General features: G+C 46.4%; 1 protein-coding gene across 1 annotated transcript in view; it reads right to left on the bottom strand.

Annotated features, from left to right (window-relative positions):
* Window positions 1-18,389, bottom strand: part of zfyve1 (zinc finger, FYVE domain containing 1) — a 166,018-nt gene that overhangs the window by 112,513 nt on the left and 35,116 nt on the right. The window contains exon 3 of the mRNA XM_038781653.1: window positions 14,174-14,388. Within this exon, the coding sequence (XP_038637581.1) occupies window positions 14,174-14,388 (215 nt within the window). The remainder of the gene's footprint in view (window positions 1-14,173; window positions 14,389-18,389) is intronic.

Raw genomic sequence — 18,389 nt, 5'->3', positions numbered from 1 at the left:
CACCCCACCCAAGGTCAACACCTCCACCTTATCCCCATAACTCAGTAACCCCACCCAACACTAAGGGCAATTTTGGACACTAAGGGCAATTTATCATGGCCAATCCACCTAACCTGCACATCTTTGGACTGTGGGAGGAAACCGGAGCACCCGGAGAAAACCCACGCACACACGGGGAGGATGTGCAGACTCCGCACAGACAAAAGTGATTTTAAATGGAAAGGCTACGGCATCTGGTTTTAACAGGATGTGGGAGTGGAACTGGCGAAGAAGAGGCCTACATTCAACAAAGCCAAGGCTGCCCTGTACAAAAGTAGAGTCCGATTTAGTGTGGTGTACCTGGTGCGGTTAAGAGTAATTTTCGAAGGAAAGGACTACTTATTTGATGCAACAGGGGATGCAGATTACTTTGTAAAGAAACACTGGTTGGGTGCAGTGTGATTGACCTTTTCGGGTGCTGGGGTCGGCATGTTGAATAGTTGGGGTTTCATGTTTATTTTTGCATTTCCCGGTTTTTGTTGGGGTTGAATCTTTACAATTTGGGCTCAGGTTTGGGATTTAGTTCCATGTGGGGTTTTGTTCTGATTGTTATGAAAATATATAGCTCCCTGTTGGAGCGTAATGGTTTATGGGGTTTTAATGTTTTGTTGTGCGTAACCAATTTCCTTCACTCTAGTTGGGAACTGCCCCGATAACCTAGGAGTTAACTAATGAGAGCAGTGTTGGATAGTTGACTGCAGCTCATTATAATAGTTTTGTTTTTAGATAATGACCTTAGAGTTCTTGTTTCGTTTAGGTTTGTTGGAAGTAGATTTTAGTTGTTTATGTTCGCCTTGATGTTATTAGTATGTGAATTTGGGTGGGATGGTATTCAAGGGCGAGGATGAGGGGATTTTTTGGGGGTAATTTGCTGATGGTGACTGCAGATTTTTCTTTGTTTAGTCTTGTAATTTGATTTTGTTTGGTAGCCAGCTACCAATATAGATAAGTCCCCTGGGCCAGTTGGGATTTATCCTAGGATTCTCTGGGAAGCCAGGGAGGAGATTGCAGAGCCTTTGTCCTTGATCTTTATGTCGTCTTTGTCGACAGGAATAGTGCCGGAAGACTGGAAGATAGCAAATGTTGTCCCCTTGTTCAAGAAGGGGAGTAGAGACAACCCTGGTAATTATAGACCTGTGAGCCTTACTTCGGTTGTGGGTAAAATGTTGGAAAAGGTTATAAGAGATAGGGTTTATAATCATCTTGAAAAGAACAAGTTGATTAGCGATAGTCAACACGGTTTTGTGAAGGGTAGGTCATGCCTCACAAACCTTATTGAGTTTTTTGAGAAGGTGACCAAACAGGTGGATGAGGGTAAAGCAGTTGGTGTGGTGTATATGGATTTCAGTAAGGCGTTTGATAAGGTTCCCCACGGTAAGCTATTGCAGAAAATACGGAAGTATGGGACTGAAGGTGATTTAGCGGTTTCGATCAGTAATTGGCTAGCTGAAAGAAGACAGAGGGTGGTGGTTGATGGCAAATGTTCATCCTGGAGTTCAGTTACTAGTGGTGTACCACAAGGATCTGTTTTGCGCCACTGCTGTTTGTCATTTTTATAAATGACCTGGAAGAGGGTGTAGAAGGATGGGTTAGTAAATTTGCAGATGACACGAAGGTCGGTGGAGTTGTGGATAGTGCTGAAGGATGTTATAGGGTACAGAGGGACATAGATAAGCTGCAGAGCTGGGCTGAGAGGTGGCAGATGGAGTTTAATGCGGAAAAGTGTGAGGTGGTTCACTTTGGAAGGAGTAACAGGAATGCAGAGTACTGGGCTAATGGCAAGATTCTTGGTAGTGTAGATGAACAGAGAGATCTTGGCATCCAGGTACATAAATCCCTGAAAGTTGCCACCCAAGTTAATAGGGCTGTTAAGAAGGCATATGGTGTGCTAGGCTTTATCAGTAGGGGGATTGAGTTTCGGAGCCACGAGGTCATGCTGCAGCTGTACAAAACTCTGGTGCGGCCGCACCTGGAGTACTGTGTGCAGTTCTGGTCACCACATTATAGGAAGGATGTGGAAGCTTTGGAAAGGGTTCAGAGGAGATTTACTAGGATGTTGCCTAGTATGGAGGGAAGGTCTTACGAGGAAAGGCTCAGGGACTTGAGGTTGTTTTCGTTAGAGAGGAGAAGCTGAGAGGTGACTTAATAGAGACATATAAGATAGTCAGAGGGTTAGATAGGGTGGACAGTGAGAGTCTTTTTCCTCGGATGGTGATGACCAACACGAGGGGACATAGCTTTAAATTGAGGGGTGGTAGATATAGGACAGATGTCAGAGGCAGTTTTTTTACTCAGAGAGTAGTAGGGGTGTGGAATGCCCTGCCTGCAACAGTAGTAGACTCGCCAAATTTAAGGGCATTTAAGTGGTCACTGGATAGACATATGGATGAAAATGGAATAGTGTAGGTCAGATAGGCTTCTGATGGTTTCATGGGTTGGCGCAACATCGAGGGCCGAAGGGCCCGTACTGCGCTGTAATGTTCTATGTTCTATCTTGGGTGGGCCTGGTTGCTGTACCTTTTTTGCTGTTGGGTAATCACTCTTGGTGGAAATGGCTGACTCTGGGGCGTGGGAGACCCAAATTTGTTTGGTCACCTGGAATGTCAGGGGGTCGAGTGGCCCAGTGAAAAGGTCGAGAGTATTTGCTCGCCTTAAGAGTTTAAATTCTGACGTGGTATTTTTGAAGGAGACTCTTTTGCGGGTCAGAGACTAGATGAGGCCGTGGAAGATGTGAGTGGGACAAGTCTTTCATCCGGGCTTTGATGGGGGTGCAGCAATATTAATTAATAAAAGCGTTTAGTTCTCTGTCACTAAGATCCTGGCCGACCCCAATGGCAGACATGTTATTGTCTGCGGAAGTCTGGTGGGCATTCTGGTGGTTTTGGTTAAAATCTATGCTCCAAACTGGGACGATACAAATTTTATTCATAATTTGCTGGCCACTCTCCCCGATTTGGATTCACATCACCTTATTTTGGGTGGGGACTTCAATTGTGTTCTGAACCTTAGTCTGGATCAATCCAAGCCAAAATCTCTGACCGCATCAGAGGTGGACAGAGTTTAGATGTTTTTCGTGGACCGGATGGGAGGGGGAGGGCGATGGATCCTTGGCGTTTTTTTGCACCCATATTATAAAGTATTTTCATTTTTCTCATATATGCATCAGATATACTTGTGGATCATATTTTTTGTGGTGGATCGGTCTCTCCTCCCTCTGTGGTGGCGGTTGGTTACTCAGCAATTCTGATTTCAGACCAAGCCCCGCAGTTTGTTTAATTGGCACTAGAGTCTGGCCCCTCCCAGCGTCCGCCATGGAGATTGGACATGGCAAAATTAGTGGACAAGCAATTTTGTGAACGCATATCCGAAGTCATTGGGAATATATCGAATTTAATAAAAGTGAGTCAATCTCACCATCTATGCTGTGGGAAGCCCTTGAGGTGGGGATATCTCCTACAAAGTGAACATGGTGAAGACAGCGAGGGCGAAGGAGCAGAGGTTGGTGGACTCCATTCTCGATGTGGTGGACCACTAATACTCACTTGTCCCAACCCCGGAATTGTTGGTAAACAGGAAAAAGCTGCAGACACAATTCGAGTTATTGTCAACAGACAGTGTGGTGAGCCAGTTGCGACGTTCAAGGAGTATGTTTTATGAAAATGAGGAGAAGGCTAGTCGCCTCCCAGCTCACCAGCTGAAGCGACAGGTGGGTTCCCAGCTGATTGTACAGGTCGGTACCTCGGGCGGCAGTCTGGTTTCTGCCCCTCTGCAGGTCAATGTGCCGTTTGAATCGTTTTATCGGGGTCTATATGGATTGGAGCCTTCGGCTGAGGGATCAGTCATTTATTTTAATATATAAATTTAGAGTACCCAATTCTTTTTTCCCCCCAATTAAGTGGCAATTTAGCGTGGCCAATCCACCTACCCTGCACATCTTTGGGTTGTGGGAGTGAGACCCATTCAGACACGGGGCGAATGTGCAAACTCCACACGGACAGTAACCTGGAGCCGGGGTGAACCCGGTTCCTCAGCACCATGAGGCAGCAGTGCTAACCACTGCACCACCATACCACCCTCTTAGGGATCAGTCATGACAGACTTTTTGGACAGCTTATCCATCCCAGCTGTGGAGGAGAGGAGTGAAGACTGGAATACCCGTTGGGCCCAGAGGAAATTGTGAAATGCACTGGATTGATGCAGACTGGTAAAGCCCCTGGCACGATGACTTCCCTTATGAATTTTAGAAGAGGTTTGCGGAGCAGTTGATAGTCTTAGGTAAAGCACAGAAAAGGCCCCTTGGCCCATCGGTCAAAAACAACCACCTAACTATTCTAATCCCATTTTCCAGCACTTGGCCCATAGCCTTGCATGCCCTGGTATCACAACTGCACATCTAAATACTTCTCAAATGCTATGAGTGTTTCTGTCTCTGCCACGACTTCAGGCAGAGAATACCGAACTCCAACCACGCTCTGGGTAAAAACATTTTTTCCTCACATCCCCTCTTACCCTCTGTCCCTTTGCTTAAATCTATGCCCACTGGTCATTGACCCTTCCACCAAGGGGAAAAGTTTGTTCCTTTAATAATGGATACGTTTACCGATTCCTTATCCTGCCGTCCGTTGCCCTCTATTCTCATACAGGCCTCCATCTCCTTGATTCTCAAGATGGACAAAGACCCAACAGAGTGTGGATTGTGTAGACCTATTTCAATCTTAATTGCAGACATTAAGTTGCATGCCAAAGTGCCGCCGCTGCAACTGGAGCCCTGCCTCCCATAGATGATCGTGGAGGATCAGGGAGGCTTCCTTAAGGATTGGCTATTGGCGGCCTATATACGTCGCCTGCTAAACATTTTCCCTAGATGCCTAAAAGGCATTTGATAGAGTGGAGTAAGAATATATTTTTGAGATTCTTGGGAAGTTTGGATTTGGACACAACTTTAGCTCTTGCTTTTGAATATTGTATAGGACCCTTGTTGCGAGTGTCCGTATGAATACTCTTAACTCTGGCTATTTCCCGTTGAATAGGGGCATGAGACAGGGTTGTCCACTCTCTCCGATTTTGTTTGCTTTTGCAATAGAACCGTTTGCTATAGCGCTTAGGTCCTCTGTTAAGTGGAGGATGACAAATCGGGGGGTTTGGAACATCGGGTTTCGTTTTACGCAGATTACCTACTTCTCTATATTACGGACTTAGTACCCTGTATGGACGAGATAATGAAGCTGCTTAACAGTTTAGGCTCCTTCTCGGAGTACAAGTTGAACTTGGACAAGAGCGAATGATTTCTGGTCCGCCCCCCCTGGGGAGGAGAGCCCAACTGGAGACATTATCTTTTCGCCTTGTCAAGACTAGCTTTCCCTTTTTGTGGGTCCAGCTAGCACATAACCGAGCCTCGCTTCATAAGTTAAATTATATTAGTTTGATTGATGGTGTCAAGTATGATTTACTGATAGCCTCCCCTGTCCTTGACAGACAAGGTTCAGACTATTAAAATGAATGTACTCCCGAGATATTTATTTCATTTTCAGTGTTTCCCCATTTTATCCAAAGAAGGATGCGCTGGCCTTGGAAAGGGACCAGAGGGGGTTCCCTGGAATGAAGGGCTTATTATATGAGGAGCAGTTGAGGATTCTGGGTCTGTACTCGTTGGAGTTTAGGAGGATATGGAGGGGATCTTCTTGAAACTCCTTTATCTGGGTGGGTAAGACTCCAAGGATCCGTGGGGCTTTGTTCCAAAGAGATAGGCAGTCAGCTTGGCTCTACCCAATTTACTGTTTTACTACGAGGTAGCCAATTTCCAGAAGGTATTGTTGTGGTTCAATGATCCTGGATACATATGGGGACAATGGTAGCAAGCTGCTTATGTTTCTAGCCTTGGTGCAATACTAACCAAACCGTTGCCTTTCTCTCCGCTAAGATTTTCCCTGAATCCAGTGGTGATGTCCACCCTGAGAATCTGGAAGCAGTCTAGGAAGTACTTTAAGCTCTGTTCAATGCTTTCACTAGCCCTCATCTGTGATAACCACCTTTTTCTGTCAGCGGGTTTGGGCTCGACTTTTAAGTAATGGGAGGGTAAGGATTTGGAGAGGTTTGCGGACGGAACGTTTGCCAGCTTTAAGGAGCTGACGGAGAAATTTCAACTGCCTGGTTCCAGTCTTTTCAGATACTTTAAGATTCGTGATTTTTTTTGCACAAGGCTTTTCTTTCCTTTCCCTTGGCACCACCCTCTTCCCTGTTGAAGAAGATTTTGTCTTTGGTTGGGTCTGGTGGGGGGACAATTTGGGCATTATGGCCATATCAGAACATAAGAACTAGGAGCAGGAGTAGGCCATCTGGCCCCTCGAGCCTGCTTCACCATTCAATGAGATCATGGCTGATCTTTTGTGGACTCAGCTCCACTTTCCGGCCCGAACACCATAACCCTTAATCCCTTTATTCTTCAAAAAACTACCTATCTTTATCTTAAAAACATTTCTACTGCTTCACTGGGCAAGGAATTCCATAGATTTACAACCCTTTGGGTGAAGAGGTTCCTCCTAAACTCAGTCCTAAATCTACTTCACCTTATTTTGAGGCTATGCCCCTTAGTTCTGCTTTCACCCGCCAGTGGAAACAACCTGCCCGCATCTATCCTATCTATTCCCTTCATAATTTTATATGTTTCTATAAGATCCCCCCTCATCCTTCTAAATTCCAACGAGTACAGTCCCAGTCTACTCAACCTCTCCAACCCCTTCAGCTCTGGGATTAACCTAGTGAATCTCCTCTGCACACCCTCCAGTGCCAGTACGTCCTTTCTCAAGTAAGGAGACCAAAACTGAACACAATACTCCAGGTGTGGCCTCACTAACACCTTATACAATTGCAGCATAACATCCCTAGTCTTAAACTCCATCCCTCTAGCAATGAAGGACAAAACTCCATTTGCCTTCTTAATCACCTGTTGCACCTGTGAACCAACTTTTTGCGACTCGTGCACTAGCACACCCAGGTCTCTCTGCACAGCAGCATGTTTTAATATTTTATCATTTAAATAATAATCCTGTTTGCTGTTATTCCTACCAAAATTGATAACATCACATTTGTCAACATTATATTCCATCTGCCAGACCTATCCAAATCCCTCTGCAGACTTCCAGTATCCCCTGCACTTTTCGCTTTACCACTCATCTTAGTGTCATCTGCAAACTTGGACATATTGCCCTTGGTCCCCAACTCCAAATCATCTATGTAAATTGTGAACAATTGTGGGCCCAACACTGAATCCTCAGGGACACCACTAGCTACTGATGTCCTCAAAAAATTCCACTAAATTAGTTAGGCACGACCTGCCCTTTATGAACGCATGCTGCGTCTGCCCAATGGGACAATTTCTATCCAGATGCCTCGCTATTTCTTCCTTGATGATAGATTCCAGCATCTTCCCGACTACCGAAGTTAAGCTCACTGGCCTATAATTACCCGCTCTCTGCCTACCTCCTTTTTTAAACAGTGGTGTCACGTTTGCTAATGTCCAATCCACCGGGACCACCCCAGAGTCTAGTGAATTTTGCTAAATTATCTCTAGTGCCTTTGCAATTTCCCTAGCCATCTCTTTTAGCACTCTGGGATGCATTCCATCAGGGCCAGGAGACTTGTCTACCTTTAGCCCCATTAGCTTGCCCATCACTTACTCCTTAGTGATAACAATCCTCTCAAGGTCCTCACCTGTAATAGCCTCATTTCTATCAGTCACTGGCATGTTATTTGTGTCTTCCACTGTGAAGACCGACCCAAAAACCTGTTCAGTTCCTCAGCCATTTCCTCATTTCCCATTATTAAAACTCCCTTCTCATCCTCTAAAGGACTCAGTTGAGTGAGGTGAAGGCAAAATGGGAGAGTGAGCTGGGTCCGATTCTGGATGATTAGGTATAGAGTGATGTCCTTCCCATGTGCTCGGCTAAGTCTGATCCAATTCGAAGTAGTGCACAGGGCATATCTGACTAAAGCGAGGATGAGTGCATTTTGTTCTGGGGTGGAAGACAAGTGTGAGCACTGCTCTTGGGGGCCGGCTAACTTATGTTCTGGCCTTGTCCCAAATTGGCACGTTTTTGGGCCTCTTGCGTTAACACCACAGCAGAAATACTAAATGTTAATTTGGATCCATATCCGCTGGTGGCCATTTTAGCAGACTCGCCAGTGCTTCAGCCTGGGTGAAGACGGATATTCTCGCCTCATTAATAGCCAGAGACGAGTTCTGCTTGGCGGAGATCTCCTACTCCACCCAGTTCCTCGGCTTGGTTGGGTGACCTGATGTCCTTTTTACATTTGGAAAAGATCAAGTACACCATTACAGGGTTGGTAAATGGGTTCTACCTAAGATGGTAGCCATTCATTTCCTTTTTTTAAGCAGCTAGTGTAATAATCTGACAGGGCATAGTTTTGAGCATGATTAAATTGTATATTTTAAATTAAAGAATTGGGCACTTTAAATCAAACTGCAGTCAAACCTCAGGCAGCCTATAGGGAATTCAGACTTGACCAAAGTCAAATACACAACCCACAGACCAACTGTCAGAAACACCAGTCAATCACCCAATCAGGAGATCATCGCATCTGTTGATATGCACTGGTCTATTCTCAGATCCAGCTAAACTCTTGGGCATCCACAGTTTCTGCTGTTACCTTATATGGGAACAGGTTATGTGTAGATCACACCACCAGAAATGGGACATCTGGGACAAGCTCAGATGTCCTGCCAAATGGTCTTCAACCAGACCATTGGGTGCTGAGACCCCCTCCTGAGGCATCATTGGCAGAAGAACAAAGAACAAAGAAAATTACAGCACAGGAACTCCCTTCGGCCCTCCCAGCCTGCGCCGATCCAGATCCTATATCTAAACCTGTTCCCTATTTTCCAAGGTCTACTTCTCTCTGTTACCCACCCGTTCATATATCTGTCTAGATGCATCTTAAATGATGCTATCGTGCCCGCCTCTACCACCTCCGCTGGCAAAGCATTCCAGGCACCCACCACCCTCTGCGTAAAAAACTTTCCACGCACATCTCCCTTAAACTTTCCCCCTCTCACCTTGAAATTGTGACCCCTTGTAATTGACACCCCCACTCTTGGAAAAAGCTTGTTGCTATCCACCCTGCCCATACCTCTCATAATTTTGTAGACCTCAATCAGGTCCCCCCTCAACCTCCGTCTTTCCAATGAAAATAATCCTAATCTACTCAAACTTTCTTCATAGCTAGCACCCTCCATACCAGGCAACATCCTGGTGAACCTCCTCTGCACCCTCTCTAAAGCATCCACAGCCTTCTGGTAATGTGGCGACCAGAACTACATGCAGTATTCCAAATGTGGCCTAACCAAAGTACGATACAACTGTAACATGACCTGCCGACTCTTGTACTCAATACCCCGTCCAATGAAGGCAAGCATGCTGTATGCCTTCTTGACCACTCTATCAACCTGCGTTGCCACCTTCAGGGTACAATGGACCTGAACTCCCAGATCAATTTTCCCCAGGACTCTTCCATTGACCATATAGTCTGCTCTTGAGTTAGATCTTCCAAAATGCATCACCTCTCATTTGCCTGGATTGAACTCCATCTGCCATTTCTCTGCCCAACTCTCCAATCTATCTATATTTTGCTGTATTCTCTGACAGTCCGCCTCGCTATCTGCAACTCCACCAATCTTAGTATCATCTGCAAACTTGCTAATCAGACCACCTATACCTTTGTCCAGATCATTTATGTATATCACAAACAACAGTGGTCCGAGCACGGATCCCTGTGGAACACCACTAGTCACCTTTCTCCATTTTGAGACACTCCCTTCCACCACTACTCTCTGTCTCCTGTTGCCCAGCCAGTTCTTTATCCATCTCGCTAGTACACCCTGAACCCCATACGACTTCACTTTTTCCATCAACCTGCCATGGGAAACTTTATCAAATGCTTTACTGAAGTCCACGTATATGACATCTACAGCCCTTCCCACATATACATGGACTTCAGTAAAGCATTAGAAGGTCAGAGAAAATGGCAAAAGGGCGTGAAGGGAGGGGGGGTGGAGGAGGAGGGAGAGGGGGGGCGAGGGAGAGGAGGGGAGGAGAAGGGGGAGGGAGAAGGGGGAGGGAGAAGGGGGAGGGAGAAGGGGGAGGGAGAAGGGGGAGGGAGAAGGGGGAGAGGGGGGAAGGGGGTGGGGAGGGGGAAGGGGGGAGGAGAGGGAAGAGGAGGAGAGGTGGGTGGGGAGAAAGGAGTTGCCCCCTTACAAACAATCATAATGACAAAATCACCCAGGTGAAAAAGCCCCCACAATACTCGGATCATCCTATCTCTATTGTTCCAGCTCTTCCATCTCCCATCAACATTATATTCTCCCCCAATTTTTGGTCTCTGCTGAAGTCATTGGCCTCCTCTGGAGTTCCAAAATAATCTTCCCGGCCTTCAAAGGTCACCCACAGTACCCCAAACCGGATCTGCGTTCGGAAAAAACCGCCTTGGCCTTGTTAAACGCGGCTCGCCTTTTTGCCAGCTCCCCTCTGATATCGTGATAGATTCAGACCCTGTTCCCCTCCCATTCGCAGTTCCGTTTCTCCCTGGCCCATCGCAGGATCGCCTCTTTCTCCACAAACTTATAAAGCCTCACTATCATCCCCCGCGGCGGCTCTCCTACTCTTGGTTTCTACTCTGGGGCCTTGTCCAGCACCCGCTCTGCCACCAGCCCCGCCAGCATCCTTGAGGTGTATCTCGTGGCACTTTTGCCTTCCACAGCCTCTGGCAAGTGAACAAACTGCAGGCTCTGCCTTCTGGATCTGTTCTCCTGTTCCTTTATTTTAGCCCTTAACGACTCCCCCAGGAGTCCCACGTCCGCCTCTAATGCCACCACCCGATCACTGTGATTGGACATCACCTTCTCCATCTCCCGGATCTGCGACCCCTGTACCTGCAGACATTTCTCAACTCGCTCCATTGATCCTTTCAAGGCTGCCGCCGCTCCCTCGATGGCCTGTGACCGATCCTCTGGTGGAACTCCTCTCTAATAAACGGCATCAACTGCTTCATCTGGGGCTTTCCAACTTGAAACAACCCTTCACCCTCTTCCTTCTTCCCAATTGCTACTGAGCCATAGGTCTTCCCCAGTTCCTTGGCCAGGTCTTTAACCTTTTTCTGCCGGGTCTGGTAACCAACAGACATGCCACTCACGGGCAGAATTCCTCCTCCACACCTTCAGCTACACTTTTTTGTCTAAATTACCCCACTTTCGGGTAAAAAGGGCTGAAATCTCCTTTGAGCCGGAGCCCCTGTGTGCGACCACTCATTCCATGGACGCCATGAAAGACCAATGAATATAATCCTAACCAACTCATATAACAGTCCCACATCCCAGGAATCAGCCTGGTAAATCTTCGCTGCACTCCCTCCATGGACACATGGGAACAATGCCAGCTGGAATTTCCCTTCAAGCCATTTACTATCCTGACTTGGGATACATATTGTTGGGTCAAAATCCTGGAACTCCCAAACAGCACTGTGGGTGTATCTACACCACATGGACTGCAGAGGGTGAATGTGGCAGCTTACCACCATCTTCTTAAAGGCAATTAGGGAAGGGCTGATCTAGCCAGTGATGCCCGCATATCATGGATGAAATTTTTAAAATGATTCTGAGGGGGCATGATTGGTAGATGTTGGTGTATGTTTCTTCTTGGGAGGAAATCTAGAACTACAGGGCATGTTTTAAAGGTAATACGGAGATGAGGAGGAATTCCTTCTCTCAAAATACTTTGGAATTCTCTTTCACAGAGAGCAATGGAGGCTGGGTTATTGAATATATCCATGGCTAGGTCGGACGGATTTCTTTTCAATTTTTCCAATTAAGGGACATTTTAGCATTGCCATCCCACATACCCTGAACACCTTTGGCTTGTGGGAATGAGGTCCATGCCGACAAGGCGGATTGGACAGATTTATGATTAACATAGGCAGTTTAGTACAGTCACTGGGTCAAAATCCTGGAACTCCCTTCCTGACACCACTGTGGGTCTACATACGCCACATGACCTGCAACAGTCCAAGGCAGCAGCACATGATCACCTTCTCCAGAGAAATTAGGGATGGACAATAAAATGTTGGCTTAGCCAGAATTCCGTGGATGTAATAATAGGATTTTAAAAAATGGAGTTCAAGATTATGGGGGACAGAAAGGAAAATTATGGCCACAATCAGACCAGCCATTATCTTATTGAATGGCAGAGCAAGCGACTATATTTCACATATTCTTATGACAGGTTTGGGGCATAGAGGCAGATGAACCATAAAGACAGTGCACTCTTCCTAAATAAGAGTTAAATAACTCTTCCTAAAGACCAGTCCAACACCCAGCTAGATTCAATATCTGGCCAGTAAGTGTCAGGAGCCTTAGTGGAAACCTAAGTTTTAGGGAGGGAGGTTGGTCAGGAATAGGCAGCGGGATTCTCCGCTTTACACTGAAATCGGCCTGATGCCGGCATGAAAACTGGTATGAACCACTCCGGCGTCAACGGCCCCCGAAAGTGAGGAATTCTCCACTTACCTCCACTTTCACGGGGGCTAGGTGGACACTGGAGGGGTTGGCGTCGCTCTAGCTGGCGTCGAAGGGGCTGTGTGAGTTCGCGCATGCGCCAAAGTGCCGGCGTGATTTTCTGCATGCCGTGATCTTCTCTGCGCCGGCCATGGCGGAGCCCTACAGGGGCCAGCGCAGAAGGAAGGAGTGCCCCCACGGCACAGGCCAGCCCGCAGATCGGTGGGCGGGCCCCAATCGTGGGCCAGTCCACCGTGCCCCCTCCCCCACCTCCCCCCAGGTCGGATCTCGCCACCCCGCCCCCAAGGACCGCCCCAGCTAACTTACCTGCCAGGTTCCACCGTGTGGGACCATGCCTAACTGAAGCCAGCGGGACTGGCCAAAAACAGACGGCCAAATCGGCCCGTCGGGGCCCAGAGAATTGTCCCGGCTCCCTACCGGCGTAGCGTGAACCCCACCCAAAAAACGGCGCCAGAGAATACAGCAGCCGGCGTCACGTCGGGTCGGTATTCGCACCGCCCCCCGGGGATTCTCTGACCCGGCAGGGGGTTGGAGAATCCCGCTCAGGAGTTTTTGGTTTCAATCAAGACATTAAAGCATCGTCATTACATGCATTGCCTAGCAATTATTCAATACCAACAATGCAGTCAATGAAACTTGAATGTTCTATTTGTTGTAACTATTTTCTGACTCCAGCAGAAGCCCTAGGACTGTATAGTTACAGTTTATTAGGCCATTCTGGTTTTCTATGGATTTTGTACACATGCGCTCTCCTGAAAGTTGTCCAGCTCAAACTGTGACTATGCTTTTCTTTTTGAATTTGTCTATAATACATTCATAGAGTTTTTGCAGTTATTTTTATTAAGGTTGAGGATGGGTTGGGAAGACTCTCTTCTGGCCCATGATCTGAATCACATCATGTTCACTTCACAGTGAAGCCATCATTCTGCTCCCAAACGTTCAGCTAAAATTGTAAATCAGAGCCGAATGACATAATGAAACGCAATTTGCCGATGCAAAGAAAGACCCCTGTGGCTTTCTGTGGGTGTCCTACTTTGCTGTTCAAAAAAAAGCTTGATGCAGGAACAAAGACTGTTCCGAAATGTTAGATGCTCAACTCCATTTGAGACTTCAACCAACACCCATCTCATTCAAAAGCAAGGAAGTTGTCATCTGAGCCAAGTTTCCACCAGTTAGCAGTAAATTAACTAACATTCTTTGAATGGCACTGTCCAGACAATTCATATAAACCAACTACTTATGGTAGCATAGCAGTTATATTGCTAGACTAGCAATGCAATTGTGTGATAGGCTGTTTTTTTTTTTGTTGCATCTCAAAAGTCCCCTTGTCCCCAACAAATGTGCCCTGTACTCCATTCTAGCATGTTAATAAAAGGCTGGCAAGATTAGAAATGAAAGTAGAGACTCCACTTCTACAAGTAAAATGAACTCCAAGTGAGACCAGCTAATATAAGTGACCAATTTGACTGAAACCTTGCACTTGTTTTGATAGATGGTGCTGCTGAGTCTCCCAGATTAAACAGGATTTTAATGCTTCATTCAATGTCTTACATTCAGAGCCTTGAAAATGATTGCTGGAGGTCTGGGCGATCGAGTTGTGTTATTGCTTAACTGTTGTTCGATCATCCGCAACACTCCAGAAAAGTCTGTTGGAGGATTATATGTTCTGGTTCCTTTGTATTGGATGGAACAGAAAGCTTCCGGAAATCTGTCAAGTTTGCGAAATCGCTCCTGTAGCAGTTTTTCTGGTATCTCTGAAGGTCTATCTGCAGTAGAGTTGAGAGAGAATAAAATATTTTAATATTCTAATATGTTTGTGGGTTGTCGCATGCATTTAATTCCTTACAGTTGAACTGACAGTACAATAGTCAGGAAATGGTCCTGAAAATGCAATTACATTGCACTGATTGTGAGCAGGTGAGGCTGAGATCATAGGGTTCAGAAGGCTGCCTCATATTTGTTAATAAGACCATAAGATGTAGAATTAGGCCATTCGGCCCACTGACTCTGCTCTGCCATTCGATCAAGGCTGATATGATCAGTGCTGGGTCCTCTGCTATTTGTGATTTTTATAAATGACTTGGAGGAGGGGGCTGAAGGGTGCATCAGTAAATTTTCTGATGACACCAAGATTGGTGGAGTAGTGGATGAGGTGGAGGGCTGTTGTAGGCTGCAAAGAGACATTGATAGGATGCAGGGCTGGGCTGAAAAATAGCAGATGGAGTTTAACCCTGATAAGTGCGAGGTGATTAATTTTGGTAGGATAAATTTGAATGCAGATTACAGGGTCAACGGCAGGGTTCTGAGGAATGTGGAGGAACAGAGAGATCTTGGGGTTCATGTCCACAGATCTCTGAAGGTTGCCACTCAAGTGGATAGAGCCATGAAGAAGGCCTATAGTGTGTTCGTGTTTATTAACAGGGGGCTTGAGTGTAAGAGCCGTGGGGTTATGCTGCAACTGTACAGGACACTGGTGAGACCACATTTGGAGTATTGTGTGCAATTCTGGCCACCTCATTATGGGAAGGATGTGGAAGCATTGGAAAGGGTGCAAAGGAGATTTACCAGGATGCTGGCTGGTTTGGAGGGTAGGTCTTATGAGGAAAGGTTGAGGGAGCTAGGGCTTTTCTCTTTGGAGCGGAGGAGGATGAGAGGCGACTTAATAGAGGTTTACAAGATGATGAGGGGGATAGATAGAATGGACGTTCAGAGACTATTTCCTCGGGTGGATGTAGCTGTTAAAAGGGGGCATAAGTATAAGGTTCGGGGTGGGAGATATAGGGGGGATGTCCGAGGTAGGTTCTGGAATGGACTGCCTGCTGTGATAGTGGAGACTTTAGGAACTTTCAAGCAGTTATTGGATAGGCACATGGAGCACACCAGAATGACAGGGGGTGAGATAGCTTGACCTTGGTTTCGGACAAAGCTCGGCACAACATCGAGGGCCGAAGGGCCTGTTCTGTGCTGTACTGTTCTATATGTTTCTCATCCCCATGTTCGTGCCTTCTCCCGTTACCCCGATCCCCTTATTAATCAAGAACCTATCTATCTTTGTCTTAAAGATACTCAATAATACAACACAGATTTAAAAATGACAACAAGGGAGGATATTGTAGTGTTGGAAAGATAGGATGTCTTTGATGGGGTAAGAGTGTTTGGTTAGGCTTACGAAGCACAATGGTATGATGATCACACTGAAGTATTCTAATCGACCACAAAATAGAGAGAATAGGGCTCAAATATGCAGGAAAATCACAGATGTGTAAGAAATGTAAGAGTTGAAGGTTGCTGAAAAATAAGAGACATACAGTCGATGCTTTCGGCTTGTACTGATCAGTATCAAGAATGCCAAATTTCAAAGGAAGTAACAATTTAGAATGCATAAGAAAGGCAGCGGATTATTTGGCATGTTGACTCTGATTGGTTTGCACCGAATTAAGAGGCTCAGGGGCCTCACTCTGGCAGGTCAGTCTCTGCCACGTTTGCTGAATAGGATGACAGTGGATTGACTAGGCAAACGGTTCGCTGGCCTCTTTTTTTTTCTGGGCCCTCTTCATGGCCAGCTGAGGTTTTTGTTTCTTGCTCTCCTCTTCCAATGCTTTTTTAAAAAAAATATAATATTGTATTGAGGTATTTGAAAATTTTCATAACAATAACATAAACAGTGACATCAACATGGTAAAATAAACATTTCCCCCCCCCAGCCCAATCTTCACTCACCTCAACCAACAATCCCCCCCGAGGTGTGGGCCTAGGTAGGTGGCTCTTTCCAAGGGCCGGTGCATACTCGATGGGCTGAATGGCCTCCTTCTGCATTGTAAATTCTATGAATCAACAGAAATCTGTCTCTTGGTGTTACAAACTATAGTTATATTGCAAAAGCTACAGCTGTTATGTCCAAGTTGTTATAACCACAGTCATATCCTGATGAACCAAATCCCAGGGATCCGCCCACAAATTTGTGTTAAGCAGATATATGCAATACCAGATGAGGCCTCATTTGCATCTCGTGCAAATCAATATGCTTCTGAACTTGGCCTATCAAAAACAACATATGAAAATGCAGAATGAAAACACAGGAAAGAAGCCATTATTCAATTTGCTCACATCTTACAATGGGTCTATGAGGTTTCCATAGAATCCCTACAGTGCATCGAGGTCCATTAAGTCTGCACCATTCCTCTGAAAGAGCACCCCACCGAGGCCAACCCTACCTAAACTGCACATCTTTGGACACTGAGGGGCAGTTTTCGCATGGCCATTCACCTAACTGCACATCTTTGGTCTGTGGGAAGTAACCAGAGAACCCGGAGGAAACGGGAAGAACATGCAAACTCCACAGAGTCACCTGAGGCTGGAATTGGACCCGGGTTCCTGACGCTGTGAGGCAGCAGTGCTAACCACTGTGCCGCATGCTGCTCATTCCCAGTAGGGCTGCTCCCTTTGTATTCCCTTTTTAAAATAAATTTAGAGTGCCCAATTCATTTTTTCCAATTAAAGGGCAATTTTAGCGTGGCCAATTCACCTACCCTGCACATCTTTGGGTCGTGGGGGTGAAACCCAGGCAAACATGGGGAGAATGTGCAAACTCCACATAGACAGTGACCCAAAGCCGGGATCAAACCTGGGACCTCGGCGCCGTGAGGCTGCCCTTTATTCCTGAGTTCTACCCATAAAGCTTCAATGTCACAATTCCATGTGTCAATTCATGCCCTTAACTCGTCAATCTTACCTATTACACTCCTGGCATTAAAGTCAAGGCCATCCAGCCTTGTCTTACTTTCTTGACATTCAACATAGCTGAACTCACTCTGACTTGCTTCCTTTACTATAGCATGATGTATCTCTATTTTACTACTCCAATTTTTCTCCAAACATTTTTTACTATTTTACTATTTTCCTCTGCCTAACTAGTTTAAACTCCTCCCAACAGCACTAGCAAACCGAGTCAGACCCGTTCATGTATGTACTTCAGATTTGGTCCATAGTTAGGGACAGGGGCTTGTGACTGTAATGACACAGGTATGAGGACCCAAAAGATAGCAATGAAGCAACCTCAGCCACTGAACCTCTCCAATACATTCCTTGCAGCGTCTACAGGGAGGATGAGCAAACTGACCACAGCACAATGGTGCAGAGGACCATTCATGGGGATGTGGGCGGGAATGAAAACAAATGTAGTTGTAGTATGAGGGATAGATACTGTTCTCTGCAGACAAAAACGTGAGCCCCGAAGGCTGTGTAACCTGCCCGGTGCCAGGGTTAAGGAGATGCCTCGGAGCTAGATAGGAACTTTCAGTGAGTGATGAGTTAAGGTTGAGGATGGACATGTGGAATTGTGATTTAGTAGCCATTACAGAGGCTCAGGGTCTGACGATACAGAAGGTGGAGGAGGCAGTGGGGGAGCTTGAGGAGTGGATGGCCTCGCTGCCGGCAGAGTTGGGGATGGTGTTGGACAGCCAGAAGAGGCTTGAGAAGTTGGAGGACCTGAAGAATCACTCCAGATTGCAGAATTTAAGGATAGTTGGGATGCCCGAGGGCATCGAGGGAGCAGACGCCACCAAGTATGTGGCAAGGATGCTGAAGCAGTTTATGGGGTAGGGGGGTCTTTGATCAGCCCATCGAGGTCGATCGGGCTCACAGGGTGCCGGGAAGGAGGCTGCAGGTTGGGGAGCCATCGAGGTTGATGGTGGTGCGATTGGGCAGCATGGTAGCATAATGGTTAGCACATTTGCTTCACAGCTCCAGGGTCCCAGGTTCGATTCCC

The sequence above is a fragment of the Scyliorhinus canicula genome, chromosome 2 (genome assembly GCF_902713615.1).
Source record: "Scyliorhinus canicula chromosome 2, sScyCan1.1, whole genome shotgun sequence".
NCBI classification, from domain to species: domain Eukaryota; kingdom Metazoa; phylum Chordata; class Chondrichthyes; order Carcharhiniformes; family Scyliorhinidae; genus Scyliorhinus; species Scyliorhinus canicula.
The sequence above is the reverse complement of the archived record's forward strand: the minus strand, read 5'-3'. Positions and strand labels throughout refer to the sequence as shown.